At 46.8% G+C, this 26,280-nt stretch overlaps 2 protein-coding genes across 6 annotated transcripts in view; one reads left to right on the top strand and one right to left on the bottom strand.

Moving 5' to 3' along the window:
• Positions 1–875: 875 nt before the first annotated feature.
• On the top strand, positions 876–14,188 carry Hem (Nck associated protein 1 Hem). The gene is made up of 3 exons (XM_011154869.3): positions 876–1,154; positions 9,279–9,462; positions 9,541–14,188. Exon 3 carries the CDS (start codon positions 9,694–9,696, stop codon positions 13,060–13,062), a length of 3,369 nt encoding a protein of 1,122 aa, XP_011153171.1. The 5' UTR covers positions 876–1,154; positions 9,279–9,462; positions 9,541–9,693; the 3' UTR covers positions 13,063–14,188.
• Positions 14,189–17,029: 2,841 nt separating this feature from the next.
• kuz (zinc-dependent metalloprotease kuz) overlaps positions 17,030–26,280 on the bottom strand; it is a 134,639-nt gene continuing 125,388 nt past the window's right edge. For 2 of the 5 annotated variants that reach the window (XM_025297169.1, XM_011154866.3), the window contains 12 exons: positions 24,546–24,841; positions 23,168–23,314; positions 22,898–23,046; positions 22,352–22,586; positions 22,064–22,238; positions 21,722–21,890; positions 21,418–21,595; positions 21,086–21,319; positions 20,860–20,976; positions 20,613–20,777; positions 20,366–20,495; positions 17,030–19,442 (listed from right to left, as the gene is read on the bottom strand). In XM_025297169.1, coding sequence (XP_025152954.1) covers positions 19,282–19,442; positions 20,366–20,495; positions 20,613–20,777; positions 20,860–20,976; positions 21,086–21,319; positions 21,418–21,595; positions 21,722–21,890; positions 22,064–22,238; positions 22,352–22,586; positions 22,898–23,046; positions 23,168–23,314; positions 24,546–24,841 — 2,156 coding nt within the window. In that variant the 3' untranslated portion in view covers positions 17,030–19,281. The remainder of the gene's footprint in view (positions 19,443–20,365; positions 20,496–20,612; positions 20,778–20,859; positions 20,977–21,085; positions 21,320–21,417; positions 21,596–21,721; positions 21,891–22,063; positions 22,239–22,351; positions 22,587–22,897; positions 23,047–23,167; positions 23,315–24,545; positions 24,842–26,280) is intronic. The other 3 variants (XR_003112653.1, XR_003112654.1, XM_025297170.1) reach the window with 3 other exon arrangements.

Raw genomic sequence — 26,280 nt, 5'->3', positions numbered from 1 at the left:
AAATGAATATCGATACGCTCTTATCGATGAAGCGTGTGTTTACAGGCTTTACAGGCGGAAAATTAACTTACCTTCTAAGATTAACGAGAAAAGTTTCCTATTAGGTAGATCGCAATCTATTCGCGCGGGTACAAAGTTCCATGCATGTACATTTATGAGAGTGATATCGTGAACACGTCCGGCACGGCAACAAGCGATACCGCGCCAACAACTACCCGCCGCCGGCGGCAGCGGTTGAGAGAGAGAGAGAGAGAGAGAGAGAGAGAGAGAGGCGCGTACGTTGCGCGCATCATGGGCGCGGACGGAGGGGTGCGGCGGGTGTTTTATAGTGTGCCTTCCATTACAATCCGTCTTTTATATCAATTTCATTTCCTTAAAAGTATTTTTACTGGCGAGGCAGGCCGCGCCGCGCGATCACGAGCGCCATTCGTAAAACCGAATACGACTCCCAACGTGGCCAGCGGACTTTAATGCCGGAGACGGCGCCGCTATGATCGACGACGTTTTACTTAGACCGTCTTGTCTGACCAGGCTCTGAGAGAACCCGCCGCCGCGCCGCGCCGCGCCGCGCGAGTTCACGTTGCTTACGACGTGGCGTATAAATTCCGCACGACCCACGATATATAAGACCCCGCGCGCGCTTTTACGTTTCGTCTTCTCCTTTCGCCTTGCGGAGCTTCTGCGATCTCAATCGGCGAACATTACACCGTCGCGTCGGCGCTTAAACGATCTCGCGCCGGCTGAAAACACGATGCTGAACGCGCGCGCGGCGAGGTTATCGCGAAACGTTTTGTCGTCCATTGCCGGCGAGAGGCAATATATCGAGAGCTACCTCCCAGATATCGGCTGTGTGTAACGCACAGCGCGTAACGAATCGACAATCATAACCGGCCACTTCGATACGCCCCGTCATAACCAGCTGTGCGCAGTCTCCTTTTATAGTTAACGTGTATGTAACTTGGCAACTGGGAAGCAATCACACACGGCGCATCCTGCTGGTCATCGACACGCTTGCGCGCGAGCGAGCGAGCGGCGATGTTTCTGAAACGTAGCGCGCACTTCCGCTTGCAAATGCCGCGGCGGAATCCAGCGGGCTCGATAATTCTCCAGGCAACACGGACAATCAAATCCTGGGGACACGATCGCTAACACGTGTGAGTATATTAGTGCGGCTCTCCCGCGCCCTCCCTCCCTCCCTCCCTCGCGCACTCTCGCCCCGGCCGCCCTGCCCGCCCTGCCCAGGCCGTCGCATCCAGAATACATGTGGCGCGTATCTGCATACCTACCTCACCAATTACTATTCCCAGTATCTGTGCAGGACCGGCGAACGTTTCGCGCGCAGCGCGCGGGATCATATCGGACCCGTTGTTAAATTATACAGAATCGCGCGCGCGCGCGCGCGCGGCCCCTCTCACCGTCTTTCTTTTTTGTCCCCCGGAAAAAGGAACTTCCGCCGGTGGTCTTTTGAAAATGACAAGTCATTGTGCGCGCGTTTAAAGACTCATTACGCGGCGCGCAGCACGAATCCGAGGACGTTCGACCGCACGGGGGGGATTCACGTCTCGAGCACGCGAACGTGAACGCGCTCGCGTGCTCGGGAGCGTGCAAAGTCGGAATACGCGCCGGGCCATTCATTCGCGGCGAATCGGAACTGCCGCTCAGCCATGCGGCACGAAATGAAAGATCGCGCAAAGTAAGGAGAACCACGACTACACGTAGCGAGCGTATAATCCGTTTCCCTTAATCTGCCTTGTCGGTATTTATAATTCAGGACGTAATTTCCCTCCGCTCTCGCGCTCGCCCGCTGCGAGATCCGCCCGGGCGTGCACCAGCACACATCGCCGCAGAGTATGCGCGCGCGCGCGCGCGCCAACATCGAATTCGCGTATAATCCCGGGGAATCTTTCGAAGCGTATGAAATTCTAACGAACTCATCCTGTTGCGCGCGCGCACCTGTGTAACGGAATATGTAATTATATACGTATACGCGAAGAGACTTACTTATGAAGATTCTCACGTATGAATACGCTGATTAGGGACGCGGCAGCTGCGCGCGTGCGCACCGGCCGAGTTCCTCTGTGTGTGTGTGTGTGTGTGTGTGTATCGCATTCTCTCCGTCGGTCTTTTGTTCAAGTCGTTTTAATCCGCCCGGCCGGCCCTTGCCCGCCCTTTTCGCTCTTTCGCATCGCAGCGCGGCGGCTTTTCGCGCATTTCCGACGCGGTGGCGATGGCTGCGAGTATCGGTGAAAGATTCACGATCGTCGTGCTCAAAAATCGCGGGAGTCGAAATGGCTCGCGATTCTCGATGTGAAAAAACAACAGAAAAAAGGTAGAATGAAAGGGAAACGGAAGAAAACAGAAGTGACGCGTGATAGATATACGACGAGCGAATCACGATAACTCGCAGTGTGTTCCACACACAGGACTGAAATCGTGATATCTATCGCGACCAAATTGATGGATTAGCATAAAGAACGGCGCGTGATATACGCCCGAAATATATTCCCGATATTGCCACGCCAGAGATCTCAACATTAGCATAAGCTCGTAAATACTTTCCGCTCGGCGCAATTTTTTCCCACCACCCCTCCCCTCTCGATATATTCGGCGCGTTAATGTCAGGCACCAGGGCTCAGGCACCGCCATTCCCGATATATTAACTGTTTTTGTACAGGGTATGAAGACTGAGATACGTGAGGTTGATAAAACGCGTACTTATCCGGGGATGGAGATATATTATGCGATCGAGGTCCCTTTGACCCGTTCGCCGCGCAGAATGCTCGGCAAGGTTCTATCCAACTTTACGGCGGCGGTACGGGGCATCGGAAATCGACGCATCGATCTCGCAGGGCGGAGAAACTGGACGGGGGTAAATTGTGGGTCAAAGGTTGGGGTTAGTCTCGACGCGTCAGCACTTTAGCTCTCGTTAATGACGTCATTTACCAGTCTCGGGGCGCGCTAAGCCGAGCGTGAACGCGCAACGAAAGAAGGAATGGACGATTGACTGGTGAAATCTGGCTCCTCGCGATTTTGCGAGCACACGAGTCGAAGACTACACTGCCTCTCTCTCCTTCTCTCTCTCTCTCTCTCTCTCTCTCTCTCTCTCTCTCCCTCTCTCTCTCTCTGTCACTTTACTCTTCCCCTCCTTCCCCTCCCGCTCATCTATCTCCCATGGCGATATTTTCTACGATACCCGTTGAATATTAACGCGGCTAGGTCGATACAACACACGTTATATGACGTTATGTTATGAATACAAAATTAAAATGGTAAAACGGCCAGGTTTAGCTTGACAATATTTAAAATTTAAAGCGCCGCTTTCACGAATTATGTATTTCAAATAGGTGGAAAACGTCAGTGTATGCGGTTTAATTCATGAATAATTAAGTCGGAAATTAAAACCCCGATTATCTCCCCTCAGTCGTTAGGACTGTCGGATCAGCATTCAATTTTTGCTCCGAGAGTGCTCATTCGCGTGAAATATTAAACCGTTCTATTTTGACATCGTTACGATCCGCGCGGCTGATCTTCTTACGAATTAGGTGCCGCACACCACCACCGACCTGTTATCATCTACGTTCACGTTTGTGACGAGTAGTAAGGTCTATATCGAGCCGGCTGGGATTGATTAGCTTTACGTTATCGATTATCGATATGGCTTCTCGATTTTTTAGTAACCGCCATTTCGCCGCGTTACGAATATCCGAACGCAATTTGAGAAACCGATAGCCCGCGCGCGACGTCCTAATTCCGATTGGATTTTTACAATTCCTTCGGGTTTCCGCTTGCGCGGCGAGCTCTCACGAAGTCATCCCGGCAGAAAATCGCCGAATCCTACGGGGCGAAATTATCTTTCGGCGATTGCCGTTTACATCGTCCGGCAGCTTCCGTACCATGGAAGTCCATATCATGCCGAGAGGGATCAGAGGGGGGCGGGGGTAGATGGAAGGGAGCGGCAAGGGAGCTTGGGAGAAGGAGGAAGGGGGGGGCGGGGGGGATCCATACAGTCCGCGCGCAGAGTCTGTAGGTCCATAGCCGGCTATAGCTTGCCTCTGCAGTTCGCCGGCTATTTCCCATTTGGCAGGCGAGCCAGACCCAGCACTTTTGGTGCCAACCGATAATTGGACGAATCACAGTCATTCGCTTCGCGCGAACTACTCCTCTCTCCGTTCCCCTTCGCCCTTTCTGCACTCTCTCTCTCTCTCCCCCCCTTCTCTCCCTCTCTCTCCCTCTCTCTCCCCGTCGACTCTCTCGTCGTCTCATAGTTTTCTCCCTTTCGATCGCTCGCGCTAGACGACTGATTTCACCCATTGCTTCCGGTCGGGAGGGAGACTGTTGCAAGGGGCTGCACTTTCATTCCTCCGGAAAAACGAAGAAAGTCCAATTAAAAAGCGCTGTTTCATTAAGCAAAACTTGGTGGGATAATTCATTAATATCGAGTTATTTCATTTTTATATACTGCCTTTCGCCAGAGTCATCGAGATAATCGTAAGAAATAGACTCGAGTTTTTAATAGAGACCTCCGAGATTTCTCGCTGCGCTTTCCCCGCGCTATTCGCGCTTGCCATTCGGCGTATATAAACTCTGTCGCACTCCGTGCGAAATTGATTATCGCTCTGATTATTAACACACGCAGGTCGAAATATTATAGATATTATCATAGAGAAAGACATTTTGATTTCTCGATATGTGTATATAATAAACATATTTGTGTGTATACATATATATGTACACACACACACATACATACACAAACTATGTTATGCGCAACGCTTTCAATCTTGATTGCCGACACGTTATATATCGCTCGGGGGGGTGATACATAATAGTCTACGTCCAATATACACGTAGGCTATTGATTTGTAATATACTGGCAGGGTTAATTACATCTGGCTCCCTCCCACCGCAGAGCTACTACCTTCGAGTGCTCGCCCCGGTTTCGGGGAAAAACCCACTCACACGAGCGACGAATCGAATTTTTGCCCCACGTGTGGAGCAGCGCGATAGCGAGATCCGATCTCTCGCCATCGTGCGAATGAGCTCCGATGATCGCGGGGAAGGCGCGCGAAGTCGCGCCACAAAAACTCGATATCCCGCGGAAACGCGCTCGCGCGTGCACACAATCTTATACGACGAGCTGTACGCGCGGGTAGACGCGCGATATCGCGTCTCCCCGATAATTTATTCAGCCGGGGGAACAACGACGCGCGCGCTTTTTCTTCCGATCCTAATCAGTTCCCGGTTACGTCGCTGGAGAGAGAGAGAGAGAGAGAGAGAGAGAGAGAGGGGGGGGGAGAGAGAGAGAGAGCGAGAGAGAGAGAGGGGGGGGGGGAGAGAGAGAGAGAGAGCGAGAGAGAGAGAGAGCGGGGATGAATAATGAGCTTTGCACGCGCGCGAGTTCCGGACGACGACGTCGCGAGAGTCGCGCGCTGTCGTAACAGAACAGAAAGTCGAAAATCGAGCAGAGAGTCCCTCGGAGTCGCCGCGAGTAGGCTTCCGCTAAAACCCGCCGGTTTGCTTTAGAGGCAATCACAAATTCACAGAGCATTAACCTCGCGTTCGGGAGCAATAGGGTACGACGATAGGGTGGAGAACGCGGCGAAGGGCGGCTGCGGCGGGAGGCGGGAAAGATGGGTAAATGCGGCAGGAGGGAGGGAGGGAGGGGTATATACGGCGGTAGCGTTACGGGAAGTATGCGCTATCTGCAGGATCCATGCTATTTGCGTAAAGTGGCCTAACCTACCCCCATTGCCGCCGTCCCCTCCAGCCTCGATTCCGCGGTGGTAACCACCTACGTTTAGACGGCCTAGAGGGTAATACATTGTTTGCTCTTCGTTCGCTAAACTAAACCGCATTCGGAATTAATTGCACGTTAGGAGGCCGCGAGATAATTAAAGCCGCCTCCATTGCCTGCCTCCTTCGCCCCCGATACGTCGTTAGGAAACGCCGCTGTTGGACATCTTCGTAGTTGCGAGTTATGGCCGATGCAGAAGCATGGATAAATTTTCTCGGATACGACAACATTGTACGACTCTGTTCTCACATTTATGAGATGGTCGCCGCAGGTAGCCGGTTAATTCTACCCACGGTATAAAATTGCCCCCCTCTTTCCCTAATCGTCATCTTATTCGGCCGAGGCGACTCAATCAGTTTGCGACGTAAAGCGAGCACTGCGTCTAATGTCTCGGCTGTCTAATTACAGTTCAAACAGTTATAGTAAAAACAGTAGTAAGTATCATACGGTGCGAACATCAAGTACAAGTATGCGCAAGAAGACGGCAAATAAATGTGGATCTTGCTCTACCCTTGCCGTGAAGAATCTCATAACAACCAAATTTGCAAGCCTAACATTGTCCGGCACGAAGCAAACAATCACTACCGGCGTTTTAACCGGAGAGGATTCCGATCCTCTATTCGAAGCTCCGTGAGAAACCTCGTGTAATATCCGCGAACATTTTTCCAAGGATGTACGGATTCGTCGGCGATCTGCGAGAGGACGATTTGCGAAGACCCAAGGGAACCGTGATGTACGCTGCTCGAAATTGCGAGGACGAGCACGCCGAGCGATAATCGGATCGATCATACCGGGGAATGACTCGCCTGCCGAAGGAAATTGGTCGTTAGTCATTCCACCTGGCCTCCTCCGAGCAGGAAACAATTACGGACTCGCAGTCAACAGAAGCGATTCGCGCTCGCTGCGATCTGAGAGAGAGAGAGAGAGAGAGAGAGAGAGAGAGAGAGAGAGAGAGAGAATTAGCCAGTCTCTCTCTCTCTCTCTCTCTCTCTCTCTGTGTTGCTCTCTCCCCCCTTTTCTCTCGACTCGTTGGAGAAAAGCGAACGAGAGGGCAAACACAGCGGCCAAGCCCCTCTATCGGTCGATAATCTATACGCTTTTTTCCCCGCGGAGAAACGCCCACGCCGAAGACCGGCAAGAAGCCATTGTTTCTCCGCGTACGGCCGGTTTGATTGTGCTAATGAAAAATGGGAAAGTAGTAAAACCGAGCCAACGAGGGCCCGCGTCGCCGTCGAGGAGAGGGCTCGGCCGCGCTCGGACGTGGGAGGAAGAGGCGAGACGAGAATTGAACGGCATCCAAAAGTGCTCATAAACGAATAACACTCATAAAAGATAAGATATCGAAGGATTATATTCATTATCATATATCTGGATATACCGGGGCTTTTTGCCTGACACCGCGGCTACGCGCTGTTTCCCTGATGTATGACGGATATCAGTCCCGAGTTACGTTCGCCGATACTATCCGCAAAGTATTCTATGGCACGAGCGAATGATATATTGCGGGCAAATATTAAGTTATGTACACGAGTTGGGGCCATCAGTCATTTCCGCGAACGTAGCAAAGAGGTGGTCTCTACCTTTCGACTTTAAAAGCCGCAGCGTTGCAGGGCGCAGCTTATAATGTTTGTGTCGTGCTTACAACTTTATACCGTTACGAGCATTAAGGTAATTTTCCTCACCGATACTTTTTCTGCCTCTTCTGTCTGTTTATATGCAGTAAACTTGTGAATGATACGGTATTAGACTTTTAATAAATTACATACCTGTCTCTCGTTTTTCCCTCCTATTTGTTGTCAACAGAATCCCCTGAATGCAATTGCATTATATGCATTCATCGTAAAATAAATGACTTTTGCAAAATATATTTTTCAATTGTCGACCCACCCGTAAAGGCCATGCACACACAAACGCACTTAAGCAGTAAGACGTAAGCGGTAAGCAAATCGACCAATCACAATCGAAATTTAAAGACGCCATTTTTAAACTTACGAGAATAATTTATTGTGATTGGTCAGTTTCTTTATTGCTTACGTCTTACTGCTTACGTTCATTTGTGTGTGATGGCCTTAATTCTTCTTACTCCGAAAGCATCACTACTTTGCAATTATTTCATCTTGCGTAATTTTACTTTATGTGTGAATTTTTTAAATGACCCGCTATATCTTCCTCAAATAATATTTAACGCTTAAAATAATAAATAAGAACTCAACAACATGTAAATTTATACGAAATTTGCAAGGAATATATTTTCCTCATGAGACAACTACGCGAGAAGAATTGTTGGTAAGTTACCACCGTTCAAAAGCCAGATGTGATATTCTTCTGGTAGGTGGCGCTTGATATTTACCGACGTATCCACAGCTGAGTAATTCAATAATTTTGAATTGTAACCGTCAACGGCTGAGATGTACTACCTGACTAATCTCGATACTCCTGATTAGATTACTGGATGATACTTTGACACGAAATATTCACGAAACTCACCTTCCTGTCAGTCCTTCCAGGCATTCCTGATGACCGTAATCCACGTGTAATCCAAGGCTCCTCCGATGAGCAACAAGGGCAGCTATCCTATTCTGAGCTTCCACGATCACGGATCAACATTTTCACTTCGCTTCACTTTTTTGTTCACACTTCCCTTCCTCTTTTCACCTTTTTACTTCCCCTTTTTTCACTTTTCTCTTCTTTTCATTTCACTTCCACTTCACTCATCCAATTTCACTTCACTCGACACTCCCGACAATTCGTTTCGCGATATTTCCTTTCGGTGGCATGATATTTTGTCACGCCAAACGCACGAGACTTACTTTCGGCGCTCCCGACCGTTAAATCACGGCCGAGACTCGCCTTCAGCAAGTCAAAATCTCGCGAAAATACGGAAGGATCGCCGATTGCGTGTCGGCACGCCATGATCCATTCCTCAACTGACGATCCAAACTGAAAACATCGCGATTGAGTTCTCGAAAGATTGACAGAAACAAACGAATAGCGGTGAAAGTGTGCACTTTACAATGAGGTTATTTGAACGATTTTTAATTTTGTACACACATTTATGCGGTTGAAAACAGCGTGAAGCCTTAAATGCAAAAAAAAATGCAAATAAACATCAAAGCAGATCAGTCTCTGCTATTACATTGTTCTTTGAAAAACTAGTACACTTTCTCGAAGTACACTTTCATACTCTAAAAGGAAGCAAATATGCGATTGAGCCTTGAAAAGAGAGCAAACGAAAATGAATGTAATTAAGATAATTAAGTGCAGAGAGTGTAACGACAAAAAAACAGCCTGATCGTATTTTTGCAATTGTCGCATTTTTGCAGAAATAATAGTCGCACGTATAAACGAATACAAAATCGAGAAACTAATAGAAGTTTATGCATTATTCGATTCAACGAAACAAAAGTTTCATCATTTTACGAGAGATATTTCGCCCGTGACATTTTAAAACAGAGATAATTTTAATATTGTTCTTACTTTACAGATTTTATACGCGCGCCTGTCTCACCCACGATTACTCATGTCTAGCTACCACGATGGCAGCACTGTGACGCTGATAGCGGCGCCCTTAGGACGGTGTGCACCGTGGCCGAGCACAGGTACAGCTAACTCGGTCTGTCGTATTATTGTGCCGTTGATTTGCGTCCAATATGTAACCCCGACGACAGGTGAGTACGCGAATAGTGAAATGAAAAGCGAAGAATGTCGTAAGAACACTCAAAGTAGGTATCGTTTTTTTCTTGCAGGAAATCACAAGCAATACTCGTCGCATCCGGTGAGATAAATTATCCCCAGGGGTGGGGTCAAGAGTGACCACTGTCATGACCACTGTCATTTAAACAAAACAATTGAACGAGCAATGCGTTAATTGCGTGAGTGGTGATTTAAACGACATAATTATGGCTCGACCTATCGTGCCAAGTCAGCAAAAGTTGGCTGAGAAGCTGACCATTTTGAATGACAGAGGCATCGGTATGCTCACACGTATTTACAATATAAAGAAGGCCTGTGGCGATGCCAAGTCAAAGCCTGCCTTCCTGTCTGACAAGGCACTGGAGTCCTCCATCAAGGCAATTGTCAGGAAGTTCCCTAACATTGATATTAAGGGTCTGCAGACTATTACTAACATTCGTAACGAGATCATCAAGTCCCTGTCATTGTACTACTATACATTTGTTGATCTTCTGGATTTTAAGGACAATGTGTGTGAGCTGCTGACTACTATGGATGCTTGTGGTGTTCACATGGATATTACAATCAACTTTGACTTGACCAAAGGATATCTGGACCTTGTAGTAACATACATCAGTTTAATGGTCCTCCTGTCACGAGTCGAAGATCGTAAAGCGGTGCTAGGGCTCTTCAATGCAGCTCACGAGATGGTGCATAGTCAGTCAGATCCTAGTTTTCCTCGCTTAGGTCAAATGATTATGGATTACGATGCTCCACTGAAGAAACTCTCAGAAGAATTTGTGCCGCATTCCAAGTTGTTGAAAAATGCTCTAATTTCCTTGTGGCCGATATATCCTGGTAGAAACTTGACTGCTGACACATGGAGAGCCGATCAAAAGTTGAGCCTTGTTGGTTCCCCTGGCCAAATACTTAAAGCAGCGGCAACGGAGACCATGTCTTGTGAAACACTCAGCTTGGATAGAATCGAAAGATGGGTAATTCTTGGGTTCACGCTTTGTCACACATTCTTAAGTCAAGAACAACCGAACAAACTGTGGATCACTGCTTTAGAATCTGGCTGGGTATTGGCGCTGTTTAGAGATGAGGTAATTTACATACATCAATACATTCAGACATTTTTTGAAAGTATGAAAGGATACAGTAAAAGAGTGTCGGAAGTGAAGGAATGTTACAATCAAGCGGTACAAAAAGCTGGCTATAGGCACAGAGAACGGAGGAAATTCCTGAGAACTGCCTTGAAAGAATTAGGTTTAATTCTTACTGACCAGCCTGGCCTCTTGGGACCGAAAGCACTGCTGGTCTTAATGGGTCTCTCTCATGCGAGAGATGAGGTATTATGGCTACTAAGACATGGGGACAATCCTCCTACCCAAGGCAAAGGCAAAGGACGAGGTGGTGAGGACTTGGTGGACCGACAGTTGCCGGAATTACTCTTCCACTGCGAAGAATTAAGAGCTTTAGTAAAAAAGTATTCTCAGGTGCTCCAAAGGTATTACGTCCAGTTCCTCGCGGGATTCGACGCCCCTGCTCTACATCAAATGATACAGAATCTTCCGGTCTGCCCCGAGGACGAGGGAGCTATTCTTAGTGATATGTGTTCAACTATAGCTAGTCTCACGGTGAAGCAAGTTGAGGAGAATGAATTGTTTGATTTCCGTGCCTTTCGACTGGATTGGTTCAGGCTGCAGGCTTATATGTCTATCGCGAAAGGCAATATGAATTTGGCTGACAACAGAGAATTAGCTTCCTTCATGGACACGGTGATCTTCCATACGAAAATGGTCGACAATTTGGATGAGATGCTAGTCGAAACGTCCGACTTGTCCATTTTCTGCTTCTACAGCAAGATCTTTGAGGATCAATTTCACATGTGTCTCGAGTTTCCCGCTCAGAATCGGTACATCGTCGCTTTCCCGCTCATATGCAGCCACTTCCAGAGCTGCACCCACGAGCTCTGTCCGGAGGAACGTCATCATATTCGCGAGAGGAGTCTCTCCGTTGTCAACATGTTCTTGGACGAGATGGCTAAGGAGGCCAAGAATATCATCACGACCATTTGCGACGAGCAGTGCAACATGAGCGACAAGCTCTTACCGAAACACTGCGCTCTACTGATATCGCAAGTTGTCAATCGCAAGAAGAAAGACAAGAACAAGAAGAACATGTACGAGATTCATAAGCCCGGCATAGAGAGCTTCAGGAAGACCCGGGAAGAATTAACGACGATGGATAAGCTGCATATGGCTCTCACCGAGTTGTGTTACGCGATCAATTACTGTCCTACCATCAACGTCTGGGAGTACACTTTCGCGCCGAGGGAGTATCTGCATCAACATCTGGAGTCGCGATTCGCTAGAGCTCTCGTGGGGATGGTCATGTACAATCCGGACACCAGCGAGATAGCCAAGCCGTCGGAGCTGTTCGTCAGCGTTAGATCTTACATGAACGTCCTTCAGACCATCGAGAATTACGTGCACATAGATATCACGCGCGTCTTCAACAATGCCCTGCTGCAGCAGACTCAAGAGCTGGACAGTCACGGCGACAAGACCATAGCCGCGCTCTATACTCAATGGTACTCGGACGTCTTGCTGAGGCGAGTCAGCGCCGGCAATATCTGCTACTCGGCGAATCAAAGGGCGTTTGTCAGCCTGTCGGTGGAAGGTGCCATCCCCTTTAACGCCGAGGAGTTCTCCGACATTAACGAGCTGAGGGCATTGGCGGAATTGATAGGGCCGTACGGCATGAAGATGTTGAACGAAAATTTGATGTGGCACATCGCCAGTCAGGTGCAACAGTTGAAGAAGTTGGTGACGGGCAACCGGGACGTGCTGGTCGCTCTGAGAACGAACTTCGACAAACCGGAGGTGATGAAGGAGCAATTCAAGAGGCTGCAACATGTGGACAATGTTCTTCAGCGAGTTACCATAATAGGCGTGATCCTGAGCTTTCGGCAATTGGCACAATCCGCGTTGGTCGACGTGCTGGAGGAACGTATTCCGTTCTTATTGAGCTCCATATTGGACTTTAGACATCATCTGCCTTCCGGCGACCCGATGCGCGTCGTCTCCGAGATGACTTCGGCCGCAGGCTTGACCTGCAAGGTCGACCCCACCTTGACGACCGCCTTACGAAACCAGAAGGGCGAGCCTGAGGAAGACGAGCATTTGTTAGTGTGCCTGTTGATGGTCTTTGTGGCGGTCTCCATTCCGAAATTGGCTCGGAATGAGAGCTCGTTCTACCGTGCGTCGCTCGAGGGCCACTCCAACAACATACACTGCATGGCCACCGCCATAAACAACATATTCGGGGCATTGTTCACGATTTGCGGGCAGAACGACATAGAAGATAGAATGAAGGAATTTCTGGCCTTGGCTTCCTCGAGCTTGCTGAGATTAGGCCAGGAAGCGGACAAGGAAGCGACCCGAAACCGAGAATCCGTCTACCTACTGCTCGACCAGATAGTCCAGGAGTCCCCGTTCCTGACGATGGACTTGCTAGAAAGCTGCTTCCCATACGCACTGATTCGCAACGCATATCACGACGTGTACAAGCTAGAGCACTCGCAACCGTAAGCTTCACAGCGAGGGAGTTGCGAGGCAGGAGACCGGGTGCTGCATTAATCTAACTTGCCACTCAGGGCCATTTTTTCTACGTCCACGTACATCGGAGGCAATCGCGAGCAATTTGCTGTTAAATGTAAAACGCGGCCGTATGCTCTGTTTCAAACTGGTCCGAACACTTTCTTTTCCACGATGCAACTCTCGAAGCAGTCGATGGAAGCCGACGAGAGAGAGAGAGAGAGAGAGAGAGAGAGAGCTCAAGTTTTCAGAATGAACCAAAATGAATTCCGAGTATCGGAATCCGTCGATTCCAGCGTGTTGAACTGCACCGAGGGAAAAATAGTGTTAAAACTGCATCGAAGCAAAGTGTGCAATGATAACGTTTCGGATGAAGCGGAATTCCGGCTACGTATCGAGATGCAAAAGTACAAGCGGAGGCTGACTGAAGAGGTGGTGGGAACGCGTACGATCGTTCGTAGGATTGAGCATAAAGATGCAACTGCTCGGCATTTTAACATAACGACGCAGGTTTGCGGTTATCGAAATGCATTTTTAGCGTTCTCTCCTACGTTGCTTTTGCGTTGCGGTATATCGCGCACGTCGCATCACGTCACGTCACGTACAATCGGGATTTGTGTTTCCTCCTTTTCTTCTCGGACGCCGGTATAATTGAATACTACCTTTTTATCGAGAAAAGATCTTTATTATAAGGTAAATGAATGAACGGACAATTTGTCGAGACTCGCGGACTTTCGTAATAACAGCCGCGACGATGCATTTTGTAATGTACAGTGTATCTCTAGTTTACATTTGACATCCGGCTTGAAGTATTCATTAGTACATAAGTGCATATCTTAAATTCCAGTCGAGTATTAATTATACTTTAACGTGAAAGAACTTTTGTATTGCACGGGGGTCGCACGATGTAAGCTCCCATTCGATTCCAGGCTAAAGATCGCGATATTCATGTATCACTCAGTAGGTATCGTCACTCACCCACTATGACTTTTTAATGTACAATTGTAACTTTTACAATAGTTTATATAATAAATAAAACTATGTGTAAAACAATTCGCAATATCCTCTGTTCTATTTTTCTTTTTTCCTTTTTGTTTCCCCAACTCGGGTCCGCCGACGGGCCATGGCCGACGGCCCCAAAAATCACACGCCGGTAAATGTAAAATGTATGCTTTATTTAATTCTTTACAATGTTTTTGTCTCTTTTAATCACATTAACATAACACAAGAGATATTCACAATCATAATCCTTTTATTTATAATATCCTTAAAACACTCGCCGCAATTTTTTTTTTTTCTTTTTATTCTTCTAGACATTTTGGGAAAAGAGAGAGTGGTGGTCTGAAGCTACGTTCAGGCGATTGGTCAGTATCATGCTCAGTTGTAACTTACAATAAAGAGAGATATACTTCGAAAAACGCATCGCTCGAAGTTGCACCGACTAAAATGTAGAGATACGGCACGAACGTAAGGGCCACTTGGGGTATGGTGATATCCAAGTAACACTCTGAATTAAAAAGAAAAAGGAGGAAGGGGGTGGGGGAAAAGAAACGTACGATTCATCGGCGAAACAATTCGTCCGCGAAGTGATCGGTACAAAGGGCACGAAGTTACGCTTAAATAATCCCGGATGCACGATGTTGATAGGTCACCACGTTTTTGGATCGATAGAAAAAATATAATCTTCGATTTGTTTTTTGTTCTCTCCTCTCTAACATTATGTACAAGTGATAGAGTAGTATGTGCATCGCGTCACAGTGATGCGGCTCTGGATTAAGATAAGTAAATATGGGCACCACCATCGCGACGGCCTTAGAGATTTCGAGATTATCGTTATCGTATCGACGGGTTATTTTACGTATATATATTTTTTTTACATATATAATATATTTATATATATAATATATATATATATATATATATATATATATATATGTATGTATATATATAATCGATGACTCGACGACACACGTTACGCCACTGCGACGATTCGCGATGCGGGTTTATTATTACGAGGGGCGCGGGAAGGAGGGAGAGAGGCAAGGGGAGCCGATTGATTGAACTCGCATCTTAATCCAGATGTCGCGGAAACGAAGAAGCTTAAGCATATGTAGTAGAGGTCTCCTGTGGGACAAATGATGAAGGAAAAATTGATTCTTATCTCTTATATCGCCTTTTTCGTACGCGCAAGCAACTTCACAAGTCAACTAGTAACTACGCCCTGACCCCACTCCACGTCCGTTCTTTAGGCTTTTCTTCTTTTTTTGTTTTTGTTTTCAAGACGCAACGAGGCATCGCTATCTATACTTCTTGTCTTCTCTCGATATTCTACCTTTGACCTTTGATCATTCAGTCGTCCGAAGTGGTAGTGGCAGTGAGATGGAAGCAAAAAAGTAGTTCGCGCATCGCTAAGTCGTTTTCTTCGATCGGTTCGTTCCGCAGGCGAATACTAACTACCTCGAGATTGCTCATCAAATGGCAGTGGCTCGGAACGAAGCGATCGTCCGGAAATTCCTGATGACTGTTCGAGCGACGTCGTTTGTACACACAGTCGCACTTTTTGTCTTTCCTCTCAGCATACGGAAAAAATTTCTTTTCTCTCCAGCGTAAAAGGAAATTTCAAAACGGATGTATAAAAAGTCTCCTTTTCGTCTAAGACGGTTGTCTAAAAGACACTCACGAAAATTGCTTCAACAATTCTGTCGAGAGTTCGGGTGAGACCGCAACTAACCGTTCGTTTACGAGGGCGCGAGGGCAATGAGTTTCTCTAACGATATATGCTATATAACGTATTAGAATTAATCGAAGACTCGAATTTTGCCTCGTTACGCTTATTGGCAGTAAGTCACATCCGCGCGATCTGTGCGCCGCGGATTGTCGCTTCGCATAAAAACAAAAGTGAACCGCACAATGTTGTCACGGGCGACTGCGAGTGGGGTCAAACGGAATTCCTTTGCACCTACACGCGAGAAATGTTCGAAACTTCCTAGATAACGTTGATCGTACGATTCCGCCGGTCCACGATGGATCGTTACAGAAACTTATCTTTAAAACCTAAAGGGCTCTCGATTACACGCACGTACAGACACTCGTTCGTCAACCTTAACTTCCGCGTTCCTGATTACAAAATACAGAATAATATTTCGCTATAATACAGATTTGATATAAAAAACAAGTATTTTTTGTATTCGCTTTACCATTTGTTATGGTTATATAATCATTTCATAATATTAGTATATTTACACAGATATACACGCTCACAGTCTCTATCTCGCGTTCTCTCATTTCACTCATGCTATCGCCTGGCACGCCCGAAGAACTTTTACTTTCCGTCTCGGCATTTTCCTCTCGTACTCCCGCTTTCTCTCTCTCTCTCTCTCTCTCGCTAACTCTCTCGCTCTCACAAGATCTCGTATGATCCAACTAATAATCACATTGCGTCTATTGTACATTTCCACACGATCCGCAGACTCGTATTATTAGCGTCTTTGCTGGCACCTCCTCGTTTTTAATCCTGCATCCCTGTATCCATCTTTTCGCCTAGACAAAACACTCTTAAAGTTACAACGCAGAGAGTTGTAGTTGCAAGTTGTTTAATTGCGAATAGACACACAGTGATATACGAATCACACCGAATTAATCAACAGCCGTGAACACGATGGAATTCCTCTGTCTCTACGCTGCATGAGTTTCTTACATAACCGATAAAACGTGGAGCCCGATGTAAATCTTTTTTCTTTTCTCGCGCGCGAATATGATCTCGTCGTGTTTGTAAAGTAACAAGGACGACACCTAATGCTCGTTACTATCTTATCTGCGCTGTACTTTAACGTATAAGTGTCCTGTTATATGAACGATTGTAAATGTAAAGCTGATGAAGAGTTACGAGGCCAATTTCTTAATTCACCATTTGGAGAAAATCGCGCTCGTTTCGTTAAATCGTTATAGAACAGTTTATGAGTAAAAGTGACAAGTGTTTACTAACAGTCATAAGAACGAGTTACAATGGGTCACAAGAAAATAAATCTAATTTCAACGAGCACGCGTTCGTGCAATTATTCTCTGAGACTTTGGATCTCGGATTTGATGTTACTGCTAACTTGAATGTGCTTCTCTCACATTTTTGCGTTATCATCCGCCGTCACATTGATAAGACAATCCGAACAAGATCGAACACAGATCTCGACGTTGGCGCATTTCTTCTCTTCTTGCTCTTCTTCTTCTCCGTCTTCTTCTTTTTCTTTTTTTCTTCTCTTCTTCTTCTTTTTCTTTTTTTTTTTCCATATTTGCATCAGATTTGGCGTTTCGGAGAAGGGAAGTGCACATTGATCGTATCGACAATGGTTTAACAGCACCAGATACGATTCATCACGAGGATGAAAACCGATCTCGTGTTTATCGCTTACGAGTATGCAGCTGTGTATATGTGAGCCCATGTGTATATATATATATATATATAAAACATGTCACGTCTCTCTCTCTCTCTCTCTCTCTCTCTCTTTCTCGATAAGAGGGCTCGTCTTTGGTCCGCTATACGCATAGTCGCGCGTTTACGGTGCAGCCCCCGACTTAATAGCATGTTAAAACTCGTATTTAATTAAATATAACATTCGCAAAGATAAATTATCATCTGCAGGACATAACTAATTAATAATATTAATGTAATAATAATAATAGTATTAATAAGCATACTCTTAGTAATAATCAATATCATCTTCGTTCATGTGTAATAGTTAATGGAATATCGCTACAGAAACGCATTACATTTTGTTGTTGCTGCTCTTACATCTCTCGTAATAATCTCTCGCATAGCATCACTCACTTCAATTGGCTAATACAAATTAGTATAAGAATAATAATACATATCGTTAATTATTAAACTACAATGGTACAGAGATCAAGCGAATGACCTGTGATGGTTTGGTAATGGTAGAGTGCCATTTCGCTCCAGAAAGTCGTTTACAGATCAGTCATCGAAACTGTGAACATATAAACAACATTGTATGCACGGTGAAATATTTTTTATTATCAGTCTCGAGCTTTTTTTTTCGTTTCTTTTGCGCGTCACGCGAATGAGTCGTTTGGTGCATCAAGTCATTGAATTAAACTGGCGTGTATGCATGCTGCCATCTGACAATAAGATTACATTCGAGTGGGAAACGATTTTTCGCGCAATACGCGTCAAGTTTTATCAATATAAACGGACTACTATTAAAACGAGGTCTTTGGAAAACTCATTTATAACGTATATGCCTATACAATGCATCACGTACGGACGTATTGTCTTATTGCCGATCTCCTACTGAACTCGCATTTAATATCTAACGAACAAAGCCACACACCCCTTCTTGAACTCTAACTTTCGGGAGCGACATGCACAGATACATACATCACGGAGGACGTCGTCACGCAAAGATCGTTTATGATCTCGGCCTTAAATGCTCGAAGTGTCGAAGGGCGAAGATGCGACGCGGTTTAACAACACCGTCGCGTTTAGCGCGCTGTGCAAGCACAGTGCTTGTCGCGGTCGCTAAAGCGAAATGAATCACACATTGGATCGATTTAAATTACTTTGATCATATAACAATATCACCCCCGCTAGCGAAGGGCGAAGGTTGCCCGAAGCGTTCTAGAATTTGATCATGCGACGAGTTCTCGAGGAACGACGACACGAGAGACCATATATTGGTGCTACATAAAAAAGGTTACATATATATATATATATATATATATTTATATATATATAAAATCTTCGGAATTCTTACGATTCCCGATATATATTGTTTATTCTATTACATCCTGGCTCCGGCCAACTCGCGATCTTCCGGGTCGCCGTTCGCAGTGTCTGGCCTAGCTGAAATCACATCTACCGAAACCGATACAAAATGAGAGATCACGATTTGATCACGGATGCGTACTTTCTTCGTATCTACAAGTAACGCGCGGCTCTCTTCGTCGTGATGTCAATTGAACGCAACTCAGGTGAAGGCGCGTACCGCCGGACCTCTCAATCTGTTCGCACGTCGACCATCGTGCCGTATCACCGCGCCGTATCTCGTCGTTATTGCTTCGACCTCGGTCACAAGACATCGTCGCGTTCCTCACGTGGAGTGGTGGATCGGTTCTCTTCGCATTTGGCAATCGTTTTACACAACGACTCGTGGTGCAACGCCGCGACTGGTGGTCCTCGTCCGTGACGACGTCCTAGGGTCGTCACACCTTGTTGTGATGCCTCATCTCATAGGCTGCGCCCCTCCCCCCTCCCCCGGAGCCCGAATAGGCGCCGGCGTACAGTTCTGGGTGGTTGGAACGGCCGTAGTTGTCTGCTGACCTGCTATTTGGTGGCGCACTAGCTGTGGGAACCGAGCGATAGCCTGCTTAAAGTTTAGAAAAATGTTCGACAATGAAACGAAACATATAACTAAAAGAAACATCGGGGTATGCGAGGACAGAGTTGCTGGCGAGATGTGTATCAGATATTATCATAATTACGGCAAATCAATTACGGCAGCGTGGAACCAGCCACAGTGCGATCTCCACGCTTTTCGCGTAGCCCTCGCCTGTACTGCTCCCTTGTTACCCCCGCCGTGTCTAACTACAGCGTAATTTTGGAAAAGCATAATTCTCGGAGTTGATGCGAGATAATGCAATCGATGGTGCGAAATCAGAGGAGAGAGAGAGAGAGAGAGGGGGGGGCAGAGGGGGGGAGAGAGAGAGAGAGAGAGAGAGAGAGAGAGAGAGAGAGAGAGAGAGAGAGAGAGAGAGAGAGAGAGAGAGAGAGGAGTTTGCTTATGGAAACTCCTATATCAACGGGGACATACACACGGGGAAGAAAAAAGTATTCCAGCTAGAGCATCCAGTGCATTGCCATGAATAATGAGCAAGGAGCAAATGCAAGAAATCTGCGGATTTTTCATTGACTTTGCAATTAAACGTCAACTTGGAGCTTTGTCGGTCGCACGCGACGGCGATCTCCGCATTCATGAATTTGCTCCTATCAAGCGTATAGAATATAGGCCCCAGCTCACCTCTGCAGGTCATAGAACGATAGTATCAGGTAGTGATGCGCGTCAATGCGAGGGAGATGCAAACAGGAAAAGACATTGATGTAGTTGCGGGTCACACAAGGACGAAGAACGCGAACAACGTTGACTTGAGCTTAATTCGTGTCTTAAGTCTTCCAGAATTAATTTAAGGTCTTTCTCTTTACATATCACAGCATAGACACGTGGTATGCGCGCGGGAATTAAACTCAAGCAACGGAAAATGCATGGACGACTACGATACGTTAACCCACCTTTTGGATAATACTGAGCACCTCTACCCTCTCCGTAACCATGAGAGGGTCCACGCGTCCCGTGTCCACCTTGACTTGGTCTCGGAGGTATACTTCGTGGGCCAGCTCCTCCTCCGCCGTGCGGGTGTCGCTGCAATAGATATGGCAAGTAATGAAACGCGCGCGAGGAATATCATTATCATTACTTGTGGGTATCTCTCGCTCGAAATTTCGACGGAAAACGTTCCGCGAAACTTTTTTTTCTTACCATCCTCCTAAGAGTATTCATCGGTCTTGTTAACGTGTCGCTGATGCGCCTCGCAGGCGGCTTTTTAGGATTAGTGGAAGGAATATGCACGGCGCAACACTTGATAAATAGTCCCATAAATATGATGAAAGCTATGCCCATCAGCAGTACAGCCCACCAAAATTCCTGCCGAGGAAAAGGACGGTGTCACGCGCGAAATGTTACTGTTAAGGTGGGTCGAATAGTCGAACGAGACGTTTGCACTTACAGTCACCCATTGCGCAACCGTTGATAAGGTCTCCTTGTTAAACAAAAGATTCTTCAGCCTAGCGAGCGGCCCTTCCGTGTCGACGGCTCTACACTTCAAGAAAACGTCGCAATAGCCCTGAAAGAGGAGAGAGTAAACACGCGTGAACGTCCGGTGACTACAGCTCGGCTGCCGGAGAGTATTTTATTTACGTCCGTACGTTGGGACACCGTTCGATCATTCATACCTGAAAGTTATCGCAGGGCGAGCCGGGTCTCAGGCTCATGCCACCCTCGGGCAGTCCCACCATGTGCGCAAACTCGCTCGTACCGCGACACGTCGACGCATCGGTGCCATTTTGACAGGCTAATTCGCAGAGCTTTCGCTTGTCGATGTTCGGTATGATGCTGCTCGTTAAAAAGCACTCTGTCAGATTCCACTCCAGGCAAATGGATCCGGTACACTCGCCGTTGATGCACAGCTGTAGTAAATAACACGTTGTTGAAACGCGAGCGTCTCGACGCCGTTAAATCATCGCCGGGCATCGCCGCGCAGAGATAACAAACACAGTGCGATTACCTGAGTGCCCTCGTTACATCTGGTCTTATTGGCCCTCGGTAGCGGCGCTGGACATTCGGAGGATCTGCCGTTGCAGGTAGAGTTGTAACTGCAGTCTGATTCGGCCTTGCATTGAACCTTATGGGACAGGGGCACGAACTGGCACGTGTCGCTCGAACAGCAAGGTCCTTGACTGGGACTGCAAATTACGCGTAATTACCCACGCATGAGGGATGCGATTTCACACAACAGAGACATTCGATGAGCCGACGTCACACAGATTCGCTCGGAACAACACCAGGTGCGTGTCACCGCGAGCGCATACCTGCACTGTGTCCCGTACTTCCTATTGCAGCCTTTCGCTGTTTCGTTTTTGATTTTATCCATATCGGACACCTGCCTGGGATAACAGCACTTGTCCGTGCACTCGTCGTCATCGTATCCGCAATCGCATTCCTCGCCGGCCTCGACGATCTTGTTCCCGCAAAACGCCCCTGTGGATAAAGAATGCAGCATATCGATCAAACTTGGCCCTACTACCGGCTACCGGGATACTACCGGCGGGATTTGGAAAACGGCGCAGTTTCGATTTTATCCCGCTCATTCCATCCCGCAATATCGCCGATGGGGCGTGATGGGAAATCTCGAAACGTATATATGAAAGTACCGGTGAAACAGTTCCTCTTCTTGTTATCCTCGATAGCATCTAGAACGTTACTGATATTGCCAATGCTGCACTTTGAAAATTTGCTGTTGTTCGGTCGATTTCCGCTCGTCGCTGAGGCGAACATAATGTAATTGCCGTCCAAGCCGCCAGGTCTGCATTCCGGCGGAAAATCGTGCTGGAACGAAGATGAGATCGTTATCTTCGCTCTGTCTCTGTCCCTCGTCAGTCCCGAGCGAGCCGTGCACGCGCGTTCGCGCGTCGAGAGAGAAGAGAAGACGTTTGGCTTACCGGTGATCCGAAATTATGTCCGATCTCGTGCGCCAGAGTCAGCTGCGACACTTTGGGCGGTACTCGGCTGTTGTAATTCACGAATGTGATGATGCCGGTGTTCAAGGACCGCTTGGTGGACTGATACATGCCGCCCACGGTCTCGGTGTAGGTCTTGTACTTCTCGCAGATACCGCCGGACGCGCCGGACGCGGACGCGACCCAGGCGAGCCCGAGTGTGCCTCCGGTGAAATCCCTGTCGGGGAACGGCGTTTACAGGAGCGTTCACACAGGACGTTGCACACGCGTTGAAAAATGCGCAATGAAAAATGTAGCGGAATGTAAGCAAGTAGACAAATCGGCGGCGCGCCTGTGTGCACCGTTCTCGGGCACAATCATTAGTTTCGCCTCGGGCAACAATCTTTCTAGACTCGGGGAGAAATATGACGGGAAAAGTATCAAAATATATTAGAAAGATTATTTAACAAAATTGTCTCAGTGTCTGGATTTCACTGGACTGCGACTTTTTCGCGCAGGAGAGCGCAGACGAATTTTTCTTTCGCTCACCTGTAGGTGAAGACATAGGCTAGGCAGAAATCCTCGTGATTCCCGAGGGAGTGCAGATTTAGAAAGTTGCTGACGTCGATGTTCTCCATGCAGAACGGGTTCGGCTCGTTGTACGTCTGTTGTTGCGTGCAGGCCGTGTCGTCATCGATCTGATATCAGATACAGCGAGAACGGGTCAATCGCGAGACGTGTACTCTCTCTCATCACATCGACCGCTTATTGAAGCAGCGGCGGCGGCTATATATATATATTCGGACACGGTACCGTTACCTTTATTCGTTGGACCTCGAATTTGATGTTTCTATGCTCTATCCTGCCGTCGAATCTCGTGTCCCTGTAGATGTAGTTGACGGCGGTGACGTGGTGGGCGATCAAGGACAATATCTCCTCCCTGGTTTTCTCCGCGTCGTGATGTAACTGCGAAGCCAAACGCGTGATTCAGTACTCTCGCGCACAGACAACACTTCGATGCTATTCCACCTCTTTTCCCCTCTCCACTCCTTTCTTCTCCGCTCCCCCGGTAACGCGGGATTATATTCCAGCCGTGCATTCGACGGGATTACCGTCGCGCGAGAGTTTTCAATCTTCAATATTAAATATCGCTGCTAATTAAGCTTCGAATTGAATTCCCAGCGGGAGAGCGAGAGCGTTCGCGAAATTAATTACAAAAATTACCGTGATCCAGTTATTCGCCAGCACTTGTTGGAGCTGAACGTGTGAGAATTCTCAGAGTATATAACGTCAGATATTTCTCGTCTAATCAAAATTCCCCGGAAACTTCGCGAGATTCAACGTAAAAATCTGTCGAAAAATCTGTCATTAAAATAGCCTCCGGTGGAATGCGCTGTATGCAGTATACACCATGGCGATATCAAAGGCCGCTGAAGGACGAGGAGGTCGGGCATATTCTTTTTGCGAAGAATGCCGGAATGCGGGTGGTGTCTGGCTTGTTGAGAAAATGCAAAGGGGGAAATTGCACTGACCGTGCTGCCGACGAAAACGCATATGAATGTGACCATAGGAAGAGAGAACGGCCGGTATTCAAGGTATTTCCCTATTGTGCAAGGAGATACTGGCATTCTCCGGTTGCAAATTGCCGCTTAGAATTGGGTCATCCCATCGTTATAACGATCTACGACCTTGCCTTTTATCCTTTTATTATTACGATTACAAACGTTCGTTCGCTCTTTTTCCCGTACAATCACACTATTTTATGCGCCGTCGCTCGATGAGAATTAACGATGAGAATAATAAAAAAGACAAAAAGACGCGTTCGGAATACATTCGTCGCAGGAGCGACGAAGTCGTAAAAGTGTCTCTAATGACGCGGCTCTCTTGTGATACGTAACACGAGAGGCTTCTCGACGGACGAATTTAACAGATTTTTCAAGCGAGAGAGAAATGTATTCTCTCTTTGCGAATCTCCAAATATATATATTACGAGTATATATCCGTTCACGTATATTCTCGAGAATATGTTTGCAGAGATATTATTTCAAAAATAAAATATTTCAACTTTAAAAATTTAATTCACGCGCGACAGATCGCGCGCGCCTGTGCGATTTTCAATCGGTCAATTAAGATTTAGGAGACGCTTGCCCGCGGCAAATCTACAGGATTCGCATTCGGAAAATTTCGTTTCCCTTACCTGTTCGGAAATATGCCTCCATATGAGAGGATCCGTTTGTATGAAGAGCGAGCAGGTGTTGTTCTCCTTCGACCTAGTCGCTCTTCGTGGTCTGCGATGACTAGGTTCATTGGCTTCTCTACTGTATTTATGACCAGGACTCTCCTGGTCCCCGTTCCAAGGTGCGACATTTGGTTTCGGCTCCTTCTGATTCACCGACGCGAATGTCTTAAGTGGCAGATCCGGCTCGGCGGAATTCTGTATCTTCTCCATCCATTCTATCACTTCGTCGGTAATGCCACACCCGCCGGAATCCCCTTAAAAATTCACCGTCGAGACGATGATAGTTTCACAGTTCGAAACATGCCATTATTAGATCGTAAATAAACGCTGAGAAGTAATCTCAAGAATAAACGTTCGCTCAAGGAACACGTTTGGAAATATCCGCGAGTTATGGAGTTGAGAAATTTATCTACCCGTTATATTTTACGAGAATTCCATTGCACATAACTTCGTAAAATACATAGCCTACAAACTTGAACGTCCAACAAGAGACGAGACGAGATATATTTAGAATCCGCAGAGATCGCGATTTTCGCTCTCATTAATACAAGAGACATTTCCTTAATTGTCCGAATTTCATAGAGCCTGTCTGAATACATTATAAAAGAAACAATTAATCGTATCGATTCGATGGATGCAGATGTGAATGTGTGTGTGTGTGTGTGTGTGTGTGTATCAGGTATACAGGAGCATTGCGGATGAAAAGTGCTGCGCGTAAGTGTGATATACCGAACAGGTTTACGAGTACTCGTCTGTGCAAACTTGACGGCTGAGAAAAACATCGTCGAGTCTTAAAACCCTCCTCTGTCGCAGTCAGCGATGTGAGTTCGTATATAAGAGAATGCCCGTAAATGTGTGTTTGCCCCGTATAAAAGTACTCCACGTCTGAGACCCAGTCGTCCATCTTAATCGGAAGAGTCGCGGGAGACGTGACGAGCGCGAGCCGTCGCAGGAATCTCTGACAATAAAACGAGCAGTTACCATCGAATAATTGAACAAACACAGAAACACCATTCATGGAACGCCACGAGCCATCAACCACACGAAGCCTCGCTAAGAGAGCCGACCAAGGAACGCAAAGCGTGTGCGAGAAAAAATGTAGAGACACCGGAGAAGACTCGTGCGCTTTTCAGCTTCTCCTCGTGCGCGTCGTCTCACTGCTCTTCTCCGACATCTTTGCGTCTGCAACTGTCGATTTGCATGGCGCGCGCTGTTACAAGTTACACAGAGCGTTTTCGACTAGAAATTTATCCCTTGGTCCTCATCAGGTTAACCTCATTTGGACATCAAGTCCCAATAAGGTAATACTATCGGGTCCTAGTAAGTCGTGTAACGCAACGTGGATATCAGGACCTTAGTAAGGATTCATAGTCAGGTCCTTATTGAGTTACCTTACGGAATCTCTGTTACGTTTTTTTTTTTCAAATTATGGCTCCTGATTACTCGCCACGGCTATATTGGATGATGACATTAGAAATAAGAAATGATACGCTGAAAACTCTCTCATGTCATTTTAAAATAAAAAGATATTTGCATGAAATAATATTTTAGATCGCTTGAGCATATGGTACTTGTAAAGTGTTTCGGAAAAGAAACATAAAATGAATATCATAAGATCATCAAGTATCACAAGGTGACAAGACATAAAGTAGTGTTAAAGAGAAAAGTTGCATGTCACGTTAATTTTACAACT

The sequence above is a fragment of the Harpegnathos saltator genome, unplaced genomic scaffold (assembly GCF_003227715.2).
Source record: "Harpegnathos saltator strain DR-91 unplaced genomic scaffold, Hsal_v8.6 scaffold171, whole genome shotgun sequence".
Lineage (NCBI taxonomy): Eukaryota > Metazoa > Arthropoda > Insecta > Hymenoptera > Formicidae > Harpegnathos > Harpegnathos saltator.
The sequence above is the reverse complement of the archived record's forward strand: the minus strand, read 5'-3'. Positions and strand labels throughout refer to the sequence as shown.